Below are 23,405 nucleotides of genomic sequence, written 5' to 3' on the forward strand. Positions count from 1 at the left end.
CAACATTTTAGATCTTTATGCTTCCTAACTAACTTTTAATCATATCTTCATTAAATGGAATCTAATTCAAAAAAGTTTTCCACATACATCAAAAAGCAAAGTTGTTTGTTGGCAAAATGGTCCCAAATCACATTTAATTTACAAGACAAAAAGAAAGGAAATGGATGAAAGAAACAGGAAATAGTCAATAATTGCAACAGTTCCCCCCCCCCCCCCCCCTCAATTGATCCGATTGATTTAAATTTATATCGGGTAGATTCACGATGAGCATAAACCATACAAATTAAGCCTATATGATGTATATCACATGCACATATATACAACTTAGAGAACATATCAAAAACGAATGGAAAACTCCACCTAGCTAGCGTGCTCTTCACTTCAATGATATACGAACTAAGACACTTTAGAAGAAAAATATATATATTCACTACCTCATAAAATCACGATGACAAACTAACTAATGTCTACTTGTATATTTGAGAAATCAACTTACACTATTGATAAAGTCTCTTAATTAATAAGACACTTGTAATATAAGATTCAATTCAAGTAAAACCATAATCTTATCTAATTCACCAGATGTTGGCATTATATATATACACATTTATACAACTTGGAATTCAAAGGCCATATAACATATCACCACATTATTTTTTCAACCCCAAAAACATTTGGGGTCAAAAATCGAAGTAGGAAAAAAGAAATTAAGGCAAATGAATCCACAAACCAAAATTTATTTCTGTACCCTCTAACTTTATACCCTTTTCACCAAAGCCACTGAAAATATGCAATCTGAAATATATATTTATTTCAAAGCACACACTAATAGTCCTTAGGCTTTTTTTTATAATTTATTTAGTAATTCTTAGAAAGTTTCCCATTTTGTTGTCACTACAACTGGCCCTGGGCTTCTCTCATCAGCAAAATTTCCCATCTTCCTTTGTTCTTGTTGATAATAAATTGATTTTGGCATTTGTCCTGTGAATATTCTGTTTTTGTGGTGCATTGACACTTTGGCATTGTCATTTCCAAGTGCTGAATTTCTTATTTTCAACATGTCTAGAGTCTCTATATATTTTTGCACCCTTTTCACCTACAATTTATCAACAAAAAATAATTAGTGATTTCCCAAGGTAAAACTTAAATGAAGTAATATGGACAGTAAGAATTCATACAGTCAACTGTTGAGTCATGAATTTCACTAAGAAAGGTCAAAATATAAAAAAAAAGTATTTATATTGTGTAGTGTCACCCCATGGAGAAGGATGGCTCCGCCATTACATATAGCTGATTCCAAATTGTTTGCAATTGAGGTGTTGTTGTTGTAGAGAAAGATCAAGGAAGAACAAACAATAACTAGCCAATTTACATAGCTAAACTAAAGACACTTCTTAGTAAACTATACAATAAGGAGTTGCGGGAACAAGTTATTAGTCTCATGATAACTTATTATGGGATAAGTATTCCATCGTGTATATGTGATAATTTATTCCATCACTAAGGTATAAACGGTGTGATAAATAATCTCAGGACTGGACTGTCTAATACCTCCAACCAAACATAGCGTAAAATAATCTTGCATTTTATCCCTGAAATTATTATACCTTATATTTCACACCAAACGACTCCTAAATCTCAAAAATACTAATTTTGGGAAACTTCATCCAACATAGAAAATTTTATAAAAGACACAAACTATGTTGAATTGATGTATACCTGCATTCTTCTCTGTAATTTGAGATCACCATCAGCAGTAATTCCATCCAACTTAATCAATTGTGTCATTAACAGTTCAATCAAACTCAATAACAAAGTCTCTGTTACTTTTTTGCCACCATAAATGTCCATTTCAACATTTGCAACCTACGCCATAAAACATAAAAAACAATAATCAAATACCTTGACATAAAAAATAAAAATAAAAAACCTTTTTTTTTTGTAATTTAGGAAATATAATTCTTGTTACCTGTTTAGCTAGCTTATCAATTTCAAGTCTAATTGATGTGATTTCTTTTGATGCATTTTCCATTTTTGCATTTCTTCTTGATTCAAGATACCTTTTTTCTCTGCTTATTTCATCCTCAATTAGTACAAGTTTTGATCCATCTTTTATACCAGAAACATCAAGAAAATTTCTTGAATCTTTTTCTTTTTCCTTGTAAAATATTTTCTGATCTTCAGTATGTAATCCAGTTGGCCCTGCCAGCATTTTCTTCAACTCCCCTGAAAATTCAAGATTCCTCATTTTATGAACATCCTTTTGAGAGATGAATGGAAAATAAAACTCATATCAAAGTATGAATGTGCAATTTCTTTTCAAGATTCCTCATTTTATGAACACCCTTTTGAGAGATGAAAAAAAATGCAAAAAAAATAAAATAAAATGAATTATGCAATTTTATTTCAAGATTTCTCATTTTATGACTACCCTTTTGAAAAATAAATGGAAAAAAATGCATATCAAAGTATGAATGTGAAATTTCATTTCAAGATTCCTCATTTTCTGAACATCCTTTTGAGAGATGAATGAAAAAATGAAAGAAAAAAAAAGTATGAATATGCAATTTCATTTCAAGATTTCTCATTTTATGACAACCCTTTTGAGATCTGAATTGAAAAACTGCATATCAAGGTATATGAATGTGCAAATTCATGTCAAGATTCCTCATTTTACGACACTGTTGATTTCTCATATAATCACTCAACTAAGGTTTTTCAACAAAGAAAATGATTTTCTGAACTGAGTGATCATTTGAGATATGAATATAACAATTGCATAACAAAAAAGTATTGAATTATCAAAATTACCAAAAGTTGCTTGTGAGCTAATTTTGACTTCATGATAAGATGAACCATATTTGACTTTGAGTCTAATAATTGGAACAACAATATTTGAACTTTGATTTGAATTATGATCAGAACTTCTCTTTTGTACTAACATTCCTCCTGGCCTCATTTCCCATCCTGAAGATGAAAGTCCATTCCCATTTGGCTTTTTAGTTTTCATTCTCAACAATTCTTTGCTCATAATGAAAAATTCAAGCCAATTTATCAAGAAATGTCAAAAGTTGAAAAAAAAAATAAAAAATTGTTCCTTTTAGTGCTTGTCTGCTAAGCTAAGAACAACCCCATGAATGAAGAAAAGAAAAAACCACACAATGTCAGAAACACAACAACAACAATATTGTTATGTTAAAATTCTTTGTAACTAATCAAGAAACACCAAATTTGGCTTAAATTGTTAATGACTTTAGTAGGCTTTTTATCTTTGTGTTTGTTGAGACTAAAAGGGAGAAAAAGAAACTTCAAGGACTTTTTAGAAACAATATTATAATTATAATGGTTTTATAGAAACTTATTAAAATGTGGAGGTGATAAGAAGGGATAGTAACAAGAATGAATGGCTATTTGGGTGGTGAGGAGAAGGGAATATATGGATGTTAGGATATAAAATAAAATAAAAAAAGAATTCATTATTAAATTTTAAAAAATAAAAATAAAGAAGAGATAATGTCATTTTTGGTACCTCGATTATTTGTAAATTCTGATTTTAGTTCTTATGTTACGTAAGTAAATACATTTAACTTTCAATTACTAATTAAAATAGATACTTTGCCATATGTGTAACAATATGTTATGTATTGATTATTTTTAGAACTATACAACCCTCAAATATTGAATAGTAATACGAGTTTAATATAACACATTGATAATAAAATAGTTAATAATTAATAATTTTGATAAATTTATAAGGTTCGCAAGTAAAGGGATAAAAAATATATCACATATGCTTAGTCAGATATTATAAAATAAAAGTTTAATAATTGAAGGATCAAAAATACTATTAACCTAAATAAGAGTTGGAAGACCCTTTTAATTTTTTCAAAAGAATTATGGGTTTGGTGGTGCTTAACTTTATTTTCTATTGGGCAAAAAATAGGAAGGTGAATTTGATTTTTAAATTTATATATATATATAATTTAAAAAGATTGATATCTTAGTGTCCATATATTAATATGTTAATTTAATTATAATAATTGGGGTCAAAATGCCAACTGTTGTCTTCTTCTTTTATTTTATTTTTTGGGAAAGAGACTTGAGAAGAATAGCTTTGGCTTTTAATAGTGATTGTTTCTTTGCTTGTTCAAATTTTCGTTATCCACGTAATTTCTTGTCCATTCATATACACCTAAAATTAATTGGAATACTATTTTTGCCATATTTTGTAGGCAATAATTATAAATTAATAGTATAGGTAAGTCACTCCAACTTGTTGAATGTTGACATTCGATATTTTTAAATTTTAATTTTAATAATCTGGTATTAATAAATAAAAATAGATATCAAATATGAAATTGGAAAACTTTAATATGATAAATCTCAATTCAATTCAATAGTTTGTTTTTTAGTGATTTATGAGTAATGAGTAATGACTACCCCTACTTGTGATTGCCTAAGCTATTTACTTCCATTGTTTAGAAAAATTGAAAAGGCAACTTTTAATAATAATCTTTCACATAACCATAAAGAATTAATAAAACTTGTTACCAATTTAATAATTTCTGTTAAACTTTGGTATTAGCTACATGATTAAGCAAAAATTAAACTACAATTTGAAATTACAATGTTTTTGGGACAAGAGAGAAAACAATCAAATCATTAGTAGAAGTGTTTATAAATTGGGATAATAACATTTTTGGTCCCATATTAAAGAGTAAATTTTAATTGTTTTTTATTTAACTAAGCATACCAATCTTCAATTAATTAAAATGTGTATATACTTTTTTGTCCTTTTTTATGTAGGAGATATCTTATTTGGACTATTTTTGTTAGAATCATATTACGGTCAAATATATAGTAACAATACAAATTTAACATAACACATGTATAATGAAGTGATGGAACAATTAATATCTATAACTAATTTTTGAATATTCATACGTAAAGGGATTAAAAGTACGTCTCAATTGATTTAAAATTAGAGGTACATAATCAAATATTATAAGGACTAAAATCAAAATTTATACATAAACGACTAACCAAAAGTTCTATAAAGCCTAAGAAAATTTGTAAGCAACTCTCTCTTTTTCTTTTTTCTTTTTAAAAAAATAAATAAATGTAGTCTTTTCTAGAACAAATAAATGTTTTTTTAATTTCCAAGATTAAATATAAATTTGACCCACTTGGTGGATTTGTTGGAAAAGGAAAAAGAGTAGATCAATTGTAAGGAAAGCAATCCCTTGAAGCAATAGTAAATAGTCAAAAGAATTTTTATTTTCAAACACTTTTTCTCTTACAAGCATGCAATAGAGAATGTTCATTTTCATGACCAAATCAAAGGAATTATTAATCTTTAGCCCAACTAGCAAGTTAAAAGATAATACATGCTAGTCAGAGGTTTCAAATTTAAATTTTAAGTATAAAGTTATTTTTGTTAGAAAGCGTTTTATTTTTTAAGGTGAAATTTTATTATATAATTTTTAAATTTAATCGACTTCAAACAAATATTGAATATCAGATGAAGAACAAAACATAACGAAAATAAAAAGTGATAGAATCAAAAGAGGATGATTAGAATGACTGCAAAGCAAAATTAGAAAAATGGTGATGACATATTAAATTAAATATGGACAAAACAACCAAGGCCTGAATTTTTAATTGAACTTAATTATAGATGGCATCTTTTTTGCTTCATTGCTCTCTTAGATTCAATTATTCCTTTCATACTTTTATTCCATAACAATTTTATATCTTTTACTTTTTCAAACAAAATTTCTTGACCTTCATAAGAAAAAACAATTCCAACTAAATGATCTTGTTATTTGAGTAATGCAAAAAAAATTGTTTAAAATAAGTTGGTCTTGAAACATCAACAAAGCCAAAAAAAAAATGCAAGATGATTTTTCCTTTTATTTATTTAAACATTAATAAGAAGGTTTATTCATTAATATAACAATGAAAAGTAGCATATACATAATAAAATAGTGAAAATTATTGTAATTTGGCTCCAACACCACTATTATGACAAAAATAGAGAGTCTTGAAATTCTTTCTTAAAAAATCTTTCTCGTAATAAAATATTATTTCCTGAAGATAACATATATCCAAACACGTTTCTTTGTTCATAATTTTAATTTTTTTAAAAAAAAAAAGTTGATGACATCTGTCTTAACTTGGAAATATTCATATGAACCAAGAAATGTTGAAACAAAATAATTAGGGACCCAAAATTTAAGCACAAGAAAAATTAACCAATGGGGTATTACTAAACAAGGGGTCCATGTCCCCCTCTATTAACAAAAAGCCAAATAAAAAAAGGAAACAAAAATGGCCAGCTTTCTTGGGTCATTTGAAAAAACTTCATCCAATCAAAAGCAAATATAGCATTTTCGTTACAGGTTCATCTGAACTCATAATTTTCAATTTAAGATATAGTATATACGTAAAAACTTACTAAAATCTCAACAAATATTAGACCTAAACCAATAATTTAAGATTGTAACGTATTCAATACTAAAAGTTGAATTTGATAAATTTAAATTCTGAATCCATTTATCTAATCGGCTTATTATGCCTATCTAGAGAGTTTGTTAGAAGTCATTTCAGAAGGGGCACACATCACTTTGTTTCAACAAAAAAAACATAGCAAGTGAACTACTTAGTCAAGTACCCATCTTCCTTGGTGCCTACATAAATGTCTTGTTTCTTTTAATTTCCAGATGTCATGCAGCCATTGGTCCAAATAATAATAATATGTTAAAAAACAACCAAATTATGACATGTCATTTGTCAATAATAACTGTATTTTTGTAAGAGCCTGATCAATTAACGTGTGATAATCTACTTGTATGATTGTCACATTAAGTAACTCGACAAAATAGAAAGTGTATTACTATGTGACATCTCTCTAATAATAAAGGCTTGTACTCGGGAGAACGCGAATTCAAGACCTTCGGTTAAGGATGAAAAAGTACTTATCACTTCACTAAAATTCTTGTTGGTACGATGTGACATTCTACGTCATAGTAAGTGAAAATAAACTATATATAATATATTATGATATGCTTTTGGTCAATAATAATAATTGTATTTTATTTTTATTAAAGTTTGAGTTAGTGTGCAATAATCAATAGTAGTATGTTTAATGCATGACAAAAATAACTCAACTCGACATAATAAAAAGTATATTGTGTGAAAACAAACTATTATGAAATGTTTTTGGATAATTATAAATGTACTTTTAAGAAAACTTCAATTATTTTGTAATAATCTACATGTATATTAGACGTGTTATTACTGAATGAAACCTAGATGCACAGCTCATTGCCTATTTAATAACTTGGAATATACTTAACTTTGACACATATAAACTCTAATTCTGAATTCGACTCTACGTTGTTCCATCGAAAGTACTTAGAAAAATAATTTGGCAGAATAAAGAATGTTTAATTAATATGTATGACATTTGAATTTGATGTCATTCTTGCTAATAATTGATTAGACAAATTCCCAAACATAAGAATGTATATGTGTGTGTGTATGTTATTCCCAACATGGCACAATTTCGTACAATTAAATGTTTGTTCAAAATTAACATCACAACTAACGCATAGAAAGCCAAGAACTCTTATCAAACAAGACATGAGACCAAATCTATTCTTGAAGACGGTTCTACTTCACTGGGAAGATATAATACTCATTAATGAGCATCTGATGATGACTATCGATTTTGGAATTCCGTCCTTTTTGTCATAGTCTACACATGTTCGTCTAAAGATCGACCTTGCCATCAAAAGTTGGGTCACTCAATGAATCCTTAGTCCTAAGCAGATTGGGATCGGCTATATAAATCCTTACTGCTTTACTTAAGCTCACTTCATGTTATCCATCATGAATTTACGCCACTACTGCAACCCTCATCTTTTTTCTGAAATTAAAATCGATAATATGAGCAAGCTCACGCACAAGTGGCCTTAACAGAATCCACTAGTGATTAATATGAATTTTGCGTGGTAGACCCACTAAGGAGAGTAAAATGCTACTTAATGAAAGGTTATCCATTTTCAGAGTTCGAATTTGAAACTTCTGATCGAAGATGAAGATATCCCAACCATCCCACCACACCCTTCGATCACCCTTCGATGATCAAAAACAATATATAAAGAAATGCTATCTTTGAGGGTGTGATCAAAATCTACAATATGAATTGGCCTAATAGGCATAAACATAATGAAGTGGGGGCTACAAATAGTGGAATGAAAATAATTCCATGAGAAGAATACAATTTTTTTTTAAATACTGTTTAGGCCTTTTCATGCCTTGTCCTTGAAGAAGCAGTCCATGTTTCCAAAAAGGATTAACAAAGAGAAGTGGGGGCTAAAGCCAGTTCATTTTCTCTACAGTTTTTTTGAGATAACAAATAGATGAAGAAATAATGCAAGATATTTCAGAAACTCTAGTATGAATCTTTATATAGTTTTAACTCATACAAAGCTGTTTTAAAGGTGGTCCAGGATAACATGCCTTATTGGCACTTTTTATCACAAAAGAAATGGACACAAAGTCAATAATCCAGCTGCATTCATACATTATTATAATAACACAACTCAAGCAACTTACTGGAGCTTAAGGACCTACAATGTTCCATTCATCAATGGTATTGAAAGAGATTGTGTATAGTATATGAAACATGTCAAAGTTTATGAATAACTAGAGTTTTGAACAGCACCAACAAGGGTTATGGTGGGATGAATTGGATCCCGTCACCCTTAACTAGAGGTCTCGGGTTCAAGCACTGATATGAAAAAATCTTGTGTTTCCCCCTTATATGGGCCTTACATGGCGCAAATCCACAGGAGGCAGCATTTTGAGTATTACAATTTCAGTACTTATTGGAGCATAATGTAATACTCATGCAGTTTTGAGTTAAAGGTTTAGTACTACAAACCATGCAGGCTGTAAGAAGGGCTTGAAATTTGAAATTGAGAACTGCAGAATATTGTCCAATAACAACATGCCCAGTCTAATCCCGCATGTGGGGTCTGGGGAGGTAGGATGTTGCAAACCTTACGTCCCTACCCATACCTTTGTAGGGTAGAGAGGTTGTTTCGCGTTAAGACCCTCGCCTCAAAAGAAGCATAATAAAAGCAGGATAGAAAGGTAAATAACGACAGCAAAATCGTAAGATAAACAAAGTATTTGAAGTAACAGGTAGTAGTACAATTGAAGAATAAGATACTACATGAATACCTTGGTAAGACTACTTAATAAGGAGAAGATGAAAAAGGAGACTAGCTCCATGAAACCCCCTCAGAGAAGTACTACAACACACGGCTACCTATTACCCTTCTACCCTAATCCTCGATTTGCAAACCTTCCTATCCAGGGTCATGTCCGCAGTAAAGTTTAAGATGTTTCATGTCCTATCTGATGACCTTCCCTTAATTCTTCTTTGACCTACCTCTACCTCTATCTCTCCTAAAACCTGCTATAACCAAACTGCAGAATACTGTCCAACATGTAAATTCACACTAACCATAGCAATAAGCTTTACCTTGTTTTTACCAGTGAACATTTGTTATAGGTTACAGTGAATCAGATCATCATATCCAGTCACCTAACAAAGAGATGTCACATTTTGAAGGGAACATCACAAGAAAAAGAGGTACTATAGCATCCTTTTCTGTCTATTTCCCCACTGCTTCAACCCCACACCCTCAGGTTGCAAGAAAGGGAAACAGGGGCAAAGAGTATGTTGCTTCTTTTTCTTTTTTTCTTTTGGGATAAATAGTAGCATTCTTGTTTCTTGTGAAGCCTTTTCAGAAAAGATAAACAACCAACCCACAAAAACTGGCTATAAACATTGAATGCAAGAACAGAACTTGATTAGATAGTAGCAAAAACAATCATTTAACAATTCTTGTGGCCAAGATTAATCCCAATAATTATACAGTTGGCTACATGACTTTCAGTGGCCAGTTAAGGAGTAAAAATTCTACTTCTCCTGTTCTGCTCAAAACTAAGTGCTATCTAGCCATTGAAACAGTATAAATAGAATCTAAGCAACAATCTCAAGAAACTGACTTGGATTCACTCTGCTTTCCTAGCTTTAGACGTCGCAGGTCTTGGAGGCTTAATCACTTTACTAAGCAGGATGAGAAGAATTGGTATAATTGTTCCAATATAGTATACACTTCCGTAAGCAGTAAGAGTTTCATGCAGACTTAATACCTATAACACATGAAAGAAAACTATGATCAGCGTCTGTCGAAGACAATTGTCTTTAGAGTAAATTATCATTCCAACAAATATGTGACTAACCATGAACCCAACAGCGGAGTAGTTCAGAATCAGCAGTGTGTAGGCAAAATTCATTGCTACCAGTATCTTCTCAAACATAGTACCTTTTGTAGCTTGCTGCCATCTGTAAATGACTGCTCATACACAAAACAAGATTAGGAAAAGAAAATCAAAGTTAAATGTGTCTCATCGAGTGGGTATGCCAGCTAAATACCTCTTGATCCAGCAATCATCAAAGCAGACTGAACAAAGAATATGATGTACCCAGGATATAATCCCTGTAATGTAACAGAGAGAAATACACCATTAGTTAGCCAGCCAGACACACTAATGGACGATAAGCAGAGGGTGCAATGAAAAGGAAAAAAAAGCATCAGATGAGCATAGATTAATTTACCCAAATTACCATAATTAAATTTGTAGATAAACATGAGAATTCAAAATGTCAATCAATTAGCATGGTGTATAAGAAAAAGCATTCTGAGGTAGCAGGTACTGATGGACTAAAAGAGGTGCGTAATTTGGCCAAGACACCACCACTATCAAAGATTAAAAAAAGATAAGGATTCCACAGCTAACTTTCTGAAATTACTGAGTTTGGGAACTGAGAAACTAGTTCTGAGAAGCATAAAAGTAGGTTTGTTCTTTATTCTTAAACTGGACAACCAGCACGTTTGCTTACTATTGTGGAGTTTAAGAAGCTAAAGAAGTGTCATTGCTTAGAAAGACAAGGAAGAATGTGCATAATCTGGTCAAGATCAATAGGGTTTATGAAGATTAAATGAATGGAAGCAAAGAAAAAAATGCAAAGACATACATCTTATCTCGTAAATATCAAAAATGTTCTTTTCAAAAGGCAAACAACTATTTCCGAACACCAAAAAAGGGCAGACAAATACTTAATTAGAGGAAAGTGCTAGACTGTCCACTTACATGCCAAACGGCACTGACAGTTTGAGTAGCCAGCAACTGGAAGAAACCAGGCTTCCTTCCCTTCTGTACGAGCCTTTCATACACATCTGCGGAGCAAAAATGTAAATCCAATAAAATCTGATTGTATTCACATTGACGTGAATAGTGAACCAAACTACTTGTAAATGTTGATGCTTAATAACCTATTATACTACCAACAGTTCAGAACTAATATCTCGAGATTAACTACTAAAATCCTATGTTTTCCTTGTAGAGTGAATAATTTGTCCCCAAAATAATGCTTCATCATCGAAATGAAATGCACACAAAAAAAAAAAAAAAACTCCCTTCTAGGTAATGTAAAGTTTGCTCATATTAGAAATAACAATGTCTACCACTTAAGTGAATTGAATGTAACTAAAGAGCATCTCACTCACGATTATTTACATTCTTACCATTAGCCAAAATGGTTCTACTAGTCTAATAGGTTTACAAGACTGAAGCTTGAGATCACCTTGTAAACGTATAGAAGAGAGAGTCACTTACAATGCCTCAGCCATGTGCTGACTTGAATGTTCCATACAAGTGGTAACTGGACCGAGCTCATTGCTAACTCAACACCCAATACATCAACATTTTTGGCACGGTCCCAACGTGGTTTTGGCGGAGAAGAATTTGTCCAACCACTGAAACCCAGTCCAGATATGATTATAGCAGCTTCAGAGATTGACCAGATAAAATAATATTTCCACCGGGCAGTAAAGCCAGCCATATATTGGTAACCCAACCGTTTGAAGAAACCCCATTCGTGGTATACTGGATCAGTGAACCTGGAAAGTGGGAAATGAGGCACCAGATAGATATACAACCCCATACATATAGCAGCTTGAAGAAGAGCCCTTAAAGTTGATCCAAAAGGTGAGGGTTTTCCTTTCTCTGAAGGTTTCCATATCTGAAAGGAGGAAGAAATTGATTTTATTTATTGTATGGAACTATTTTTGATGAAGTAGTTGCAATTGAATTCAAAGTGAATAAAACAATACAATGATAATATTAGCTTACTCCTTTTCTTTCTGTCCATTCAAGGTAATCCTTCATTTCATACACTGGACCTGCAAAATGACTTCCACAACAGAGACAGAAACCAACATACTCAAGTAATGATGGCAACTCGAGCAAACGATTTTTCTTCTGAGACTCGCGCAAATCCTCCTCCTTCAACAATCCGTCTTGGTAATTAATCACAGATGATATTATTTTCAGCGTTATCACCATTAAGGCTCCTGCAAATTTGGAGGGAAAAAATAACATTAACTTTGGATTAGCTAGAAATCTAGAAACACAAGAAGTAAACTTTGTAATTGTGAGTAGTCTACCAATAACAATAGAATGTGAATAATATGACCATTCTGAAATAAAATCAAATAACAAAATGGCCATTCCTCCTAGGATCTAATTTTTTCATCCATCTGCAAAAAATCAGCCAACTTCACTCTGAATTTGTGTCTATCATATTGCCACTAAATGACGGTAATCAATTGTACTAAACTATAGATCAGTAGATCTTAGTGATGGGAACCAACAAAATTCCTGAACTCACCACAGAAGAAGATTCAAGGTAAATTACTTAAACCTCCCCTCTAGTTTAGCAAAACAAAGTGAACCTCCTCTATTTAAAAATTAAAATAATCTGTGACCTCCACTCCAGCTTAACCACATCATTAGATAACCTCCTACACCATCATCCTCCAAAACTTTTGAGGGAAAACTACCATAGATTTATTTCCACATTTACCTGCTAAGTTATCCATTTCCTAAACACAATAGCTCAAGAATGAAAACGAAAGAAAAGAGAGAGAGAAAAGTTAGTTCCCACTTCCCACGTAGAGAGACCTAAACTGAAGTTATCTCCAGCCTACAAATGGATATATCAAACCCATGAGAAGGTCTAGATAAGCCTGACATTGTTAATTAATGATAAATAGCGCCTATTTTTGTCCAGTTATGGCTGCAGCAGTTCCACCTCAATCAACGTATGGTTGAACCTACTTTCTTCTCTGTGAATTGTTTAGTTTTTAAGGACACATAATTCTATTACCAATTAGTTTCCCTCTCATTGATCAAGAACATTTTCATCAACGTTGTAAATTTTGAGATCGTCCAAATCAAACATTTGATATGAGAGGTATTGAGATGTTTCACAGAAGGTAGACTTTATTTCTAAAAACTTGAGGGCAGGTGTAGTGCTTGACCCATAAATCTGGGTAGGTTCTCTTAACAAGTAAACTTCCTGTTGATTCAGAGTGCATTTGTTGGTTTGAAACAAAATATAGGGATTGAACACATCAATAAAATAGGGGCATGATTCTTATACACTATTACATTCAATAGGAAAAGAGGCAAGGCCAAAGATTGAGCCAGTGTTCACCTGTAGCATCGATTCCTCCCTCCTTCCATGCATCCCCACTCATGTAGTATACATGGCTGCAAGTTTTACCAAAAAACTGTCAAATATCTTATGGAAATTGAGAGGTTTCTATCACATAGTTATTTGGGTTTGGGGCGGGGAGGGGAGGAGGGGCAATCAAGTAGTCAGATTTTAAGAGTCTTCCCAAACTGGAATCACAAAACAATAAAGGAACCATAAAAAGCATCTAAGCCAATGGAGCCACCTATCACAAAGTGTACTTTTTATCAGTAGCTTTGCATATTAGCATACCTGCATTTTATATGAGAAAGCCTCCTTGAAAATTGTATGGTATGAATCAATTTACAAAGAGACGTCCCTCACATTTACATGAACGTGCAATAAAATCCCAATGTCAAGAACATACAAATCGTAGATGAGTACTAAAACAACTAGGTAAAATATAATCAGGGTACAAAACCTGAAACCTTAACTCAAACATCGAACTTTTGACACATGAATCCAAAAGTTTCACACTTCTCAAATTTTAAATTCTATTGTTTTAAGTTTACCAGCCAACAACCAACCCCAACAAAGAACACACATATTAGGAACTAGGATCTTCTTTTCCTATTAATAATAATGGTCTTGTGTGCATGTAGACTAATTTGTTGGCCATCCTATCACCAAAGGTAGATCTAGAACTTTAATTCCATGGGTTCATGAACCGCATCCAACAACTGAACATTCACCTTATTTAAGTTATGGATTCATAATTCAATATTTTTAACAATTTCAATGGGTATTATACAAATAAATTCAGGTCTAAACAAAAAGTTATGGCACCAAAAGGGCTAGATCCGCCCCTGCCTATAACAACTCATTAACACAATTGCTGGGTAAGCCTGTCGACTGCCTCCAATGTCTCCACCTAGTTTAGAAAAGATGGACTCACACTACAGAATCGTTCGGTTGGAGGAATTAAACAAGCTATCCCAGTACACGATCTGTAATATTTATCCTGTATTCGGTTGGCATTAACTAGTAGTAGACTTATACCTTAATCTAAGTACTATACTGAACAAAAATGGGATACTTGATACCTTAACCTAAGTACTATGCTGAACAAAAAGGGGATACTTGATACCTTAATCTTTGTTTAACAATCCATAAATCAGCATAACTAGTAAATAGTAACTTCTTCTTTTTGTAAATAATTGAGGTGTCTGAGTCAGCTTGCACACAACTCAACCAATCTCACAGGATACCTACTATCTCCCTCCAACATAGGTACCGGATAAGTCTATCCATCAAGCTTGACCTCACAATGTTTAGTCCACTTCATTGACCACTAAGCCACACCTCTAGGTTCAACCAATAAGTAGTAGCTTCTTCTTTTTGTGGATAATAGTGGTGTCTCAGTCAGCTTGCACACAACTCGACTAATCTCACATCATATGTGCTACCTCCCACCAACACAAACACAGGTAGCAGGTAACTCTATCCAGCATACTTGACCTCACAGTATTCAAGTCCACTTCATTGACCACTAGGTGCAACGAGAAAAAAAACAATCTTGCATAACTAGTATGTGAACCAAACAACCCCAATATAGTGGGAAGTCCAGCTGAGATCTACTGATTTTCTTTCATTGTTACTTTAGGAGCTTAAGTTTTTTTTTAAAAAGGAGCTTTATGAATTCCTATAAATCAGGGATCTCCAAATCAAAGAAATTCAAAGAGAGAACATAATGTACCATCCAATAAGATAACCAAAAGCAGCTATATAAGTGATGATCCCGCAGTAACGGCGACAGAGAACCATAGAAGCATAACCCAGAAGCATAGGCCCAAAGAAGTGAAGATTTGACGAGAACCCAAACGACAAGTACGACAGAACAGCGCCGGTGACGGCGGCGTATAGGTGTCTACCGGTGGCGCTAGGTACAAAACGGTGTAGGAAGCTCACCGGAATTGTAGCGATGAAACAGAGCAAGAAACGGAGCACCGGCACCGATACTCCGATCGCCGGAGCCATTGATTCTAACTCCGGCAAGCCCATGTTGGATCAAAATCCGAGTTAGGTATAATCCGAATCCGGTTGGTTGAACAAATTACACCTGTACAAGTTATTCTGAATCTATATTTCAGGGCAGGGCCAGGCCTGGAAACAAACTTAAAAGAGACAAGTGACAACGAAACAAAATACAAATAAATATTTCCTCCGAGTTTCCGAGATTTAATTTGACTAATTTTTAAGAAGATGGACTAATCTTTTGAAAGTAAATTGTATTAGATTAATTTATGAGATATTTCTCTAGTTTTGAAACTAATTATTTAGACACATTTTAATTTGAAATATGACAAATCTTATTAGATTTTGGTGTAATCAAATAAGTCTATACATATATCTCAAAATATATGTGATTAAAATAAGTTGTAATTCGTTTTAGATATGCTCGCCTCTTTCCCCATTTCGTTCGTCTCTGTCACTATTTTAGTGTATCAAAAAATATATGTATCTAGGTGTATCTACATCAATATATGGTAAGAAACTCTTAATTAGTGAAAACTACGTAATTATTTGAAAATTTAGATAAAATTAGTAAATATGGTATGGATGTATTTATGTCTAATAAGATAGTTTTTTCTTAATTAATTTATTTATTTTAAATTAAATAGCTACCTAAATTAGTTGTATTCAAATTCAGAGTTTAAAAATATCATTAATATAATCAGTTAAGTAAACAAACTTCCAATTAAAGCTTTCTTAATGCGTGTGTCACATCAACATAAGTCAAGTAATAAGAGATGAAAGGAGCATTAGATTAATTCAATATTCTTAAATTAAAATAAAATGTTTGAAAAATATTATAAATTGTAACTCTTTTTTATAATATTTATGATATCAAGCAAAATATACTTAAATTATCGATCAATATTTATGTACTTTAGCTTTTGAAAAACAAAACGTAATAAGTAAAATCAAAAGAATATAAAAAACTAGAAATTAAATCCCATACGCAAGGTTACGTGGAAGAAGATTTATTTGTACATGGAATAGTCCTACTTTGTGGAGCATTCTTTGTGTATTTTCAAGATTCAAATCCAAAATTTACTAAATGTGCAATTATATAGAAACGGAAAAAGCATGATATTGTGTTTTTCAACGATTAAATTGTATGAATTTTTAATTAATATTTTATAATATATTCTTTTATCATATTAAAATTAAAAACATGACAACTAGTAATAATTTTTATATAACTTTTGAATATTTAATTTGCGATTTATGTTGTGATGGAGAACCCAAGGTACCTAGGTATCATCGACTGGAAATTAATAGTGCATTTAATTGTCTTTCCTATCCACTACCAAACTTCTAGGTGGGTAGCAAGACCTCGTTTGGTTTCAAGATTGTTATTTTCCTTAATTTTAATATGGGATGACAATAAGATTATAATTTCGATAAACCTAATTTTAAAATAAGTAATTTTATAATTTTATTCAATCAAATATGAAATAAATTTATTTAAAAATTAATTCTGAGATCAGTTATCTATTTTATTCTTCATATCAAACGAGTCTTGAGAAAAGAAAAAGAAATGACATGAAATCTAAGCAGCTCAACTTTGATGTTCCCTCTCGTTCATCTTACTTGTCATTCTTGCTAAAAATATATAATTCAAAAATAAGTGTTATTTTAGAAATTCAAAATATATATAAGTACTCTTTTTAATTATTTTTATGCTTCCTCAATGTGAAGAGAAATTAATATGATGGAAATGGAAGTAGTATTGTTGTATTAAATTAAGATACAAAGTTAATTAGAATAAATTTATTCTTTTAATTAATTTTAAGGAATAAAATGTAAATTTTAGGTTTAACAAACATAAAAATCATATTTGTTCGTTATAGCTATAGTTTGTATAATTGTGTTCCATAGTAAACTTTATGTTTGCTATAACTATTAATCTGTATATTTCGGTATACATACACATAAAAATATGTATTTGGGTCCTGCATTTGTATATTTCGATATACAAATGGGTCCTGCATTTGTATATTTCGGTATACAAATGGGATGACAAAAAACATGGAATATTTGCTACGAATTACAAATAAAAGAAACTGTGGCTATAACATTTAATTTGAATTAATAGTTTGTTATTTCATACAATTTTTCCAAATAATCAGAGAATTATAGTTTATCCAACTATCAAACATAATATTATCTTATATAAAATCTAATTAATTTACGTCTTAACTAGCTACTATATGTTTACACACAAATTTTTAATTTTTTTTTACAAATGAAATGCTTATTCAAGACACAATCTCTAATTTCAATTATCATTCATTTCAACTTCAAAAAGCTTTTTTCTTTTCTTTTCACATTTTAACTGAATTTATGTTGGAATACCTAATAAAAGTGTGGCCCATATTATACTGTACTAGGCCTATGTAACCTATACTTTCTCCATTGAATCATTCTTTCATCTTTAGGCCCATTTTATATAATAAGTTTAATGTTCCATCTACAACTTTGCCCAGCTACACATCTGCTATAATAATACTCAGGTTTACTAATTATTGAGCAGAAATCAAAACTAAAAAGGATTCTCCACTCCTATTTAAATCAATTACGCCTCCCGTCTCAATATATGTGACGCCCTTTTCTAAGCTCGAGTGTGTTAAAGGTGGAGGGTGTTGGAAAAGGCAAGCACAAAATAAATGTGCACAACAGGGCAATAGCGGAAGAAAACTCAAGTCAAAATTTTCCTTTCTATTTGAATCAAGAGAAGACAAAATAATGCAAGAACAAAACTGCTTGGGCAACAAACAAATCAACCAAGCAAGAAAAATAAATCAACACGAGACACCAAATTTAACGTGGAAAACCTCTTCGGTGTGAAGAGTAAAAACCACAAGGCCAAAGCTCTACTAAAATCAACAAGAGTTACAAAAGTGTTCTCCAAAATGGTCACTAACAAAGTGTCAAACAATGAGCAACACAACTACAAGATAGCACCAAAAATTAGGCAGCTACTGTTCACGAGCAAAAATCTGGAGCTACAGGACTCCAAATCACCCTCTCTCAGTTCCCAATCAAAGATCAAGTTGAAAGGAACAAGCTGTCCAAAAATCAGCTCAATCGGATAAGAAACAAAGTGGGAATTGCAATTTGAAATTAGCTGCTAGGGCTTGTGCGAAAATCTGCACTCTCTCACTTCTCTTTATATGGCTGCTCTCTCAATCTCTTGTGATATCTCTTAAATAAGACCTAAAAGAAAGTCTTACATATACACCATAATATTGGGTTTATGGACAAAGTGGACTTGTCAAATTAAACTTTAATTTATGCACATAGAAAGGGAAAAAATTCTCAAAACCCAACAGAGGTTCTTACCATACGAGATAGAAGGAAATGATATTCTAATCAAGGTCATTAAAGCTAGTAGAAGCTCACTGTAGAAACTATGTGTGTGTGGAGTGTCGAGAATGTACACAAACCTTACCAACTACCTCCTCATGGAAAAAGATTGTTTCTAACAAAAACCTCAGCTCAAGTAACACATAATAGAATTGAAAGTGCAAAAAGAAATGTATTTAATGTAATAGATGCTAATAACTCAGTACAATGAATGGATAAACAGCCCCATTGTTCACATTTACACAAATTGCCTCAGTCTAATATATGATTATCTCTTAATACTAACCACTCGGAAAAACTATGGATAGCACTAGAACTACAACTACTCTTGGGCTCGTTTGGTTAGGAACAAGTTATTCCACGATTGTTATCCTGCGATTTTATCCTAACCAAATATGGAATTAACTCATCCTAAAATTAATCTCGGGATTAGTTATCCCTGGCCCTCCTACCAAACGAGCCCTCAGAAACAGGTAATCAGCAAATCAAAAACTCTGCTTCAACCTCTCTGTAAACTCAACTGGACATATCAGTACAGAATCTACACATAGTCCACCTTTAGTATGTGTACAATCGATCTGTGTCAACGAATATTTAACTTTCATGGGTTCTACTGAACCCGTGGCAACAAAGTCACCTACATGGTGGTACTTCCATATTCCAGGTTCGTTCAAGTAACATTGGGTTGTAGCTTGTTGACCGTCTGATGTCGAGAGCTGAAACCGCACTGGTTTCTTATCCCACCCGTGAACATGCTCGGAGTTGCAGACTCGGCGTCCAAATCTCCGAGAGGCACGTCCTACTTGTAGTCTGAAGAATATGCTATAGGACCCAACAGGGAATGGGAAATCGACCTCTCCATCAACTTCAAACCACCAAATCTGTTGGAGATATGCAACGGACTTGAATCTGCATGGACGGAAAGGAGAAGAGATTATTATGTGTTCTGTCTGGGGACGTACTAGCTTGATGTTGATACACGAATATAGCAATAAACCAAAAGCTCAATTGGTACTACAAGTATATTAGTGTCTAGCCAGCACTAGAACAAAGAAAAATGTGTACTAACGTTAAAGGGCGTTCCTGATCATAATTGCTAAGTAAATCATGTGGACCAACAATTAGTTGTGGATAAAACTTGAACATTTTGCAAAAGTCCGAGCAACATAACTCAAAAACCATCAAATAACAATCTAACAAGTAATGTTGAACCATGGTGGGTTTGTTGAACCATGTAATCTATCCAAACATTGCATAAACAACAATATAACCGATGCAATGAGAAACAACAATCCAATCAAAAGATCGGATTACAAGGATAATACTACTGCAAAAAAAAATCATGAATTTTGGTCATTTGCATATAAAACACCAATTAATCATAGGCAATGCAATGTCAAATTAAAAACTACATTAAGCAACTCCGCTTCATATACTTGAAACTTAAGTTATTCGAACTCTTTGAAAATCCAGACGGGTGTGTGTCAGATCCTCTGAAAGTAATAGTATACTTTTTGAAGGAACAACAACAATCTTGAAGAGTACGAGCAACATAGATTGAAGCCGTATTCTTAAAAAAACAATTCACAATCTAGACAAGTTGACTCGCGTTGGAAAGGGGATTTCTATTGAAGAAAATGCCCCAAATGGACAAACATTCGGAGTTCATCAGCCAATCTAATAGCACATACATCAATAACCACACAAATACAAAAACATCCAATTTACTCTAAACAAACATCAGAAGCAAGTAAATCTCGAACCCTCACCTAGATTCATCAGTTTCAATCCGACTCCAATATCTCCTATCATCGATGCCCGTTATCGCCAAGCCACTTGAAGATATAGACATACAAACTCTTCCAGTTCTCTTATCTAACCAAACTTTCTGCACATATCCCACAAAACAAATAAAACCATCAAACTCAATTTCCACCTTCAAACAAATAATGAGCCTTTAGATTACAACTCAAATTTAATATACTACCACTTCAACAACAACTCCTCAACACCAAACTAGTACAAATTTACTAGTAAACGGTATATGAATTTTTATTTTCAGGAAAAAAAAATTAGGTATCTTCACACAAATAGCTGACAAATTTACTGTTCACTTTTTCTAGCCGGTATACAATATTATACCTGGATTATACATATAATATACCTCCGTTACACAAATTAAGAGCCTTGATGAAAATTTCAATAAATTGGGTACCCAAATAATATCTATAAAGGAAGATTTAAGCATAAGAGGGGTAAAAATTGTACCTTTGAGCCACCATCAAAAGAATTAGGTCGACAAAGCATAGCATAAATATCTCTTTTACACAAATTAGCCGGAAAATTTCGACCAGCAAAGACCCTTTGAATAATAGAGCTGTAATTCATCGGCAACTTGGATTCCCACACAAAATCAGCAGAAGAAGCGCCTCTAAAAGCCCTATTAAGCATAGATAATTTACAGATCTGAGGCGGGTCCATGTATACAAGAACTGAAGCTACACAACTTTCAGGCAAATCACCAAGACTTGAATGATTTTGCTTAGTAACAGTAGATGAAAACTGAGGAATCAACACAGAAAACGAAGAACCCATGATGGGTTTTCAGTTAAAATTAGAAAAAAAATCTCAAATACTGAAAGATGAAAATGAAAATTTGTGATATGGGTATTTATTATAAACAGAAGAACACAAAGACAAAAAAATACAGCTGGAGACTGGATATATATATATAACTGGACGGTGACAGGGGTAGGGGTGGGGTGGGGCTGGGGTAGGGGTGTATAGATTAGGGGAGTATCTAGTAGTAGTTAGATTAGATTTTTTGAAGAAAAAAAAAATTAATAGGAAACTTAACACCTTGTATTAGTGCATAATAATAGTTGGATTAGATTGAAAAAGTTGATAATTTGAAAAATGGAATGGATAATTTTATTAATTGATACAAAGGATGATTGGATTTATCATGATAAAGTTTGACTAAATATTGGCATAAGATAAGGAGTATGAATTACTAATGGTATTTGTTATTTTATTTGTCTAGATTTAACTAAATATTGGCATAAGATAAGGAGTATGAATTACTAATGGTATTTGTTATTTTATTTGTCTAGATTTATGTGATAGTTTTTAGGGTTAGATTTAGAAATTCAAGCAAATAAATTAGGATAAATAGATTGTTTGGTTAAAATTTTTGAATTATTCTTAGCAAATCAAATTTGTGGTTGTAATTTTTAGATGTTCTTAATTTTTAGAACAAACTTTATTTATCGACATAAATAGTTGACCATAAAAAAAATTATGACAATATTTTTTTATAGAGATTTTTTTAGTGAGTAAATAACTATATTTAGAACAAATAATCTTCTACTTTGTTTAAAGTTGTTTTTTTCTCTTGTGAGAAACAAAAATAGGAAGGAAATAAAATCGAAATACGAACAAAAATAATTATTTTTATCTGTTTTTTTTTTTTTTTTATACCACCCTGCGTAACCTTAATTATCCTCTTCTTTATTTTAGGTGATTTAAGGACAAAGCTAATTGTCTTTATTTTATTGAACTCGGATTTTTATCATCTATTTATCTCTATGTCGATATTATATTAGAAACATAAATTTTTTAGAGGTGTTTATTGAATTTTTTGTTTTTCATTAAAAGATTGTACGATAAATAAAATCATTTTCTTTATTATTATTTCATTAAATTTATAATATTGATTATAATATTAAAAAATAATAATTTATTTACGTGAAGCAATATTGGAAAAATTGTCATGAAGATTTTTTTTCTAATAAATATATGAAAAGATTGTGTACATGAAGGGCGGGATGAGATCCTAACAAAAAAAATTAAGAATGCTCCTAAATATATGGATAAGTACTCCTAAGCATATATGGAAAGTTTTGCTTTGTGTATGTGAGTCCTAAATATATGGCAACACAATCATAAGAAAATAAAAAAATATAAATTAGGAAAGAAAAAAAAGTGTCTAATATCTATGATAGCCGATCCATGCAACACACGTATACTAAACTAATAACAATAAAAGGCGTAATATTCTTGACGATATAATTATATATGGCAATTAATTCTATTCTATAATTTTAAAAAATGTGAAGTATGTTAGGAGTACTAGCAGAAATATTCTCTATATAGTTGTGGCTACAATTAAAGTACAAAATTAGTGGTTAATAAATCATTAAGCATCTCTATATAGTTGAGGCTACAATTAATGTACAAAATTAGTGGTTAACCATTAAGCAATGTTTTTTGCTAATGATATAATAATTGATCGTATTAGTACACTTTCCATCACATATACTGTGTATTACACGTCTATAAATTGCATTAT

At 31.8% G+C, this 23,405-nt stretch overlaps 3 protein-coding genes across 3 annotated transcripts; all 3 read right to left on the reverse strand.

Annotated features, from left to right (window-relative positions):
* Positions 1 to 594: 594 nt before the first annotated feature.
* LOC125842442 (BAG family molecular chaperone regulator 3-like) lies at positions 595 to 3,319 on the reverse strand. Its single transcript, XM_049521734.1, has 4 exons — positions 2,812 to 3,319; positions 1,970 to 2,226; positions 1,720 to 1,866; positions 595 to 1,096 (listed from the first exon to the last, which is right to left on the reverse strand). The coding sequence occupies exons 1-4, from the start codon at positions 3,029 to 3,031 to the stop codon at positions 869 to 871; spliced, it is 852 nt and encodes a 283-aa protein (XP_049377691.1). The 5' UTR covers positions 3,032 to 3,319; the 3' UTR covers positions 595 to 868.
* A 6,546-nt stretch (positions 3,320 to 9,865) lies between these two features.
* Positions 9,866 to 15,791, reverse strand: LOC125842072 (lysophospholipid acyltransferase 1-like). Its single transcript, XM_049521272.1, has 8 exons — positions 15,378 to 15,791; positions 13,643 to 13,698; positions 12,277 to 12,497; positions 11,761 to 12,166; positions 11,236 to 11,321; positions 10,517 to 10,580; positions 10,324 to 10,436; positions 9,866 to 10,233 (listed from the first exon to the last, which is right to left on the reverse strand). The coding sequence occupies exons 1-8, from the start codon at positions 15,680 to 15,682 to the stop codon at positions 10,093 to 10,095; spliced, it is 1,392 nt and encodes a 463-aa protein (XP_049377229.1). The 5' UTR covers positions 15,683 to 15,791; the 3' UTR covers positions 9,866 to 10,092.
* A 3,441-nt stretch (positions 15,792 to 19,232) lies between these two features.
* On the reverse strand, positions 19,233 to 21,766 carry LOC125842382 (F-box protein PP2-A12-like). Its single transcript, XM_049521666.1, has 3 exons — positions 21,323 to 21,766; positions 20,824 to 20,942; positions 19,233 to 19,963 (listed from the first exon to the last, which is right to left on the reverse strand). The coding sequence occupies exons 1-3, from the start codon at positions 21,647 to 21,649 to the stop codon at positions 19,540 to 19,542; spliced, it is 870 nt and encodes a 289-aa protein (XP_049377623.1). The 5' UTR covers positions 21,650 to 21,766; the 3' UTR covers positions 19,233 to 19,539.
* Between the last annotated feature and the right edge of the window lie 1,639 nt (positions 21,767 to 23,405).

The sequence above is a fragment of the Solanum stenotomum genome, chromosome 10 (assembly GCF_019186545.1).
Source record: "Solanum stenotomum isolate F172 chromosome 10, ASM1918654v1, whole genome shotgun sequence".
Classification (NCBI taxonomy): domain Eukaryota; kingdom Viridiplantae; phylum Streptophyta; class Magnoliopsida; order Solanales; family Solanaceae; genus Solanum; species Solanum stenotomum.

What these genes read in the sequence shown, in the direction of transcription:
- LOC125842442 (XM_049521734.1), bottom strand. Translation starts at nt 3,031, where the DNA reads ATGAGCAAAGAATTGTTGAGAATGAAAACTAAAAAGCCAAATGGGAAT. An exon ending in TTGATAAGCTAGCTAAACAG is followed by an intron (nt 1,867 to 1,969) that starts GTAACAAGAATT and finishes TTTATGGCGTAG; the next exon opens with GTTGCAAATGTTGAAATGGA. An exon ending in AATTACAGAGAAGAATGCAG is followed by an intron (nt 1,097 to 1,719) that starts GTATACATCAAT and finishes GATAAATTGTAG; the next exon opens with GTGAAAAGGGTGCAAAAATA.
- LOC125842382 (XM_049521666.1), bottom strand. Translation starts at nt 21,649, where the DNA reads ATGGGTTCTTCGTTTTCTGTGTTGATTCCTCAGTTTTCATCTACTGTT. An exon ending in CTTTTGATGGTGGCTCAAAG is followed by an intron (nt 20,943 to 21,322) that starts GTACAATTTTTA and finishes GGATATGTGCAG; the next exon opens with AAAGTTTGGTTAGATAAGAG. An exon ending in ATTGAAACTGATGAATCTAG is followed by an intron (nt 19,964 to 20,823) that starts GTGAGGGTTCGA and finishes CCGTCCATGCAG; the next exon opens with ATTCAAGTCCGTTGCATATC.
- LOC125842072 (XM_049521272.1), bottom strand. Translation starts at nt 15,682, where the DNA reads ATGGGCTTGCCGGAGTTAGAATCAATGGCTCCGGCGATCGGAGTATCG. An exon ending in TTTGGTTATCTTATTGGATG is followed by an intron (nt 13,699 to 15,377) that starts GTACATTATGTT and finishes TAAAACTTGCAG; the next exon opens with CCATGTATACTACATGAGTG. An exon ending in GATGATTGCTGGATCAAGAG is followed by an intron (nt 10,437 to 10,516) that starts GTATTTAGCTGG and finishes GTGTATGAGCAG; the next exon opens with TCATTTACAGATGGCAGCAA.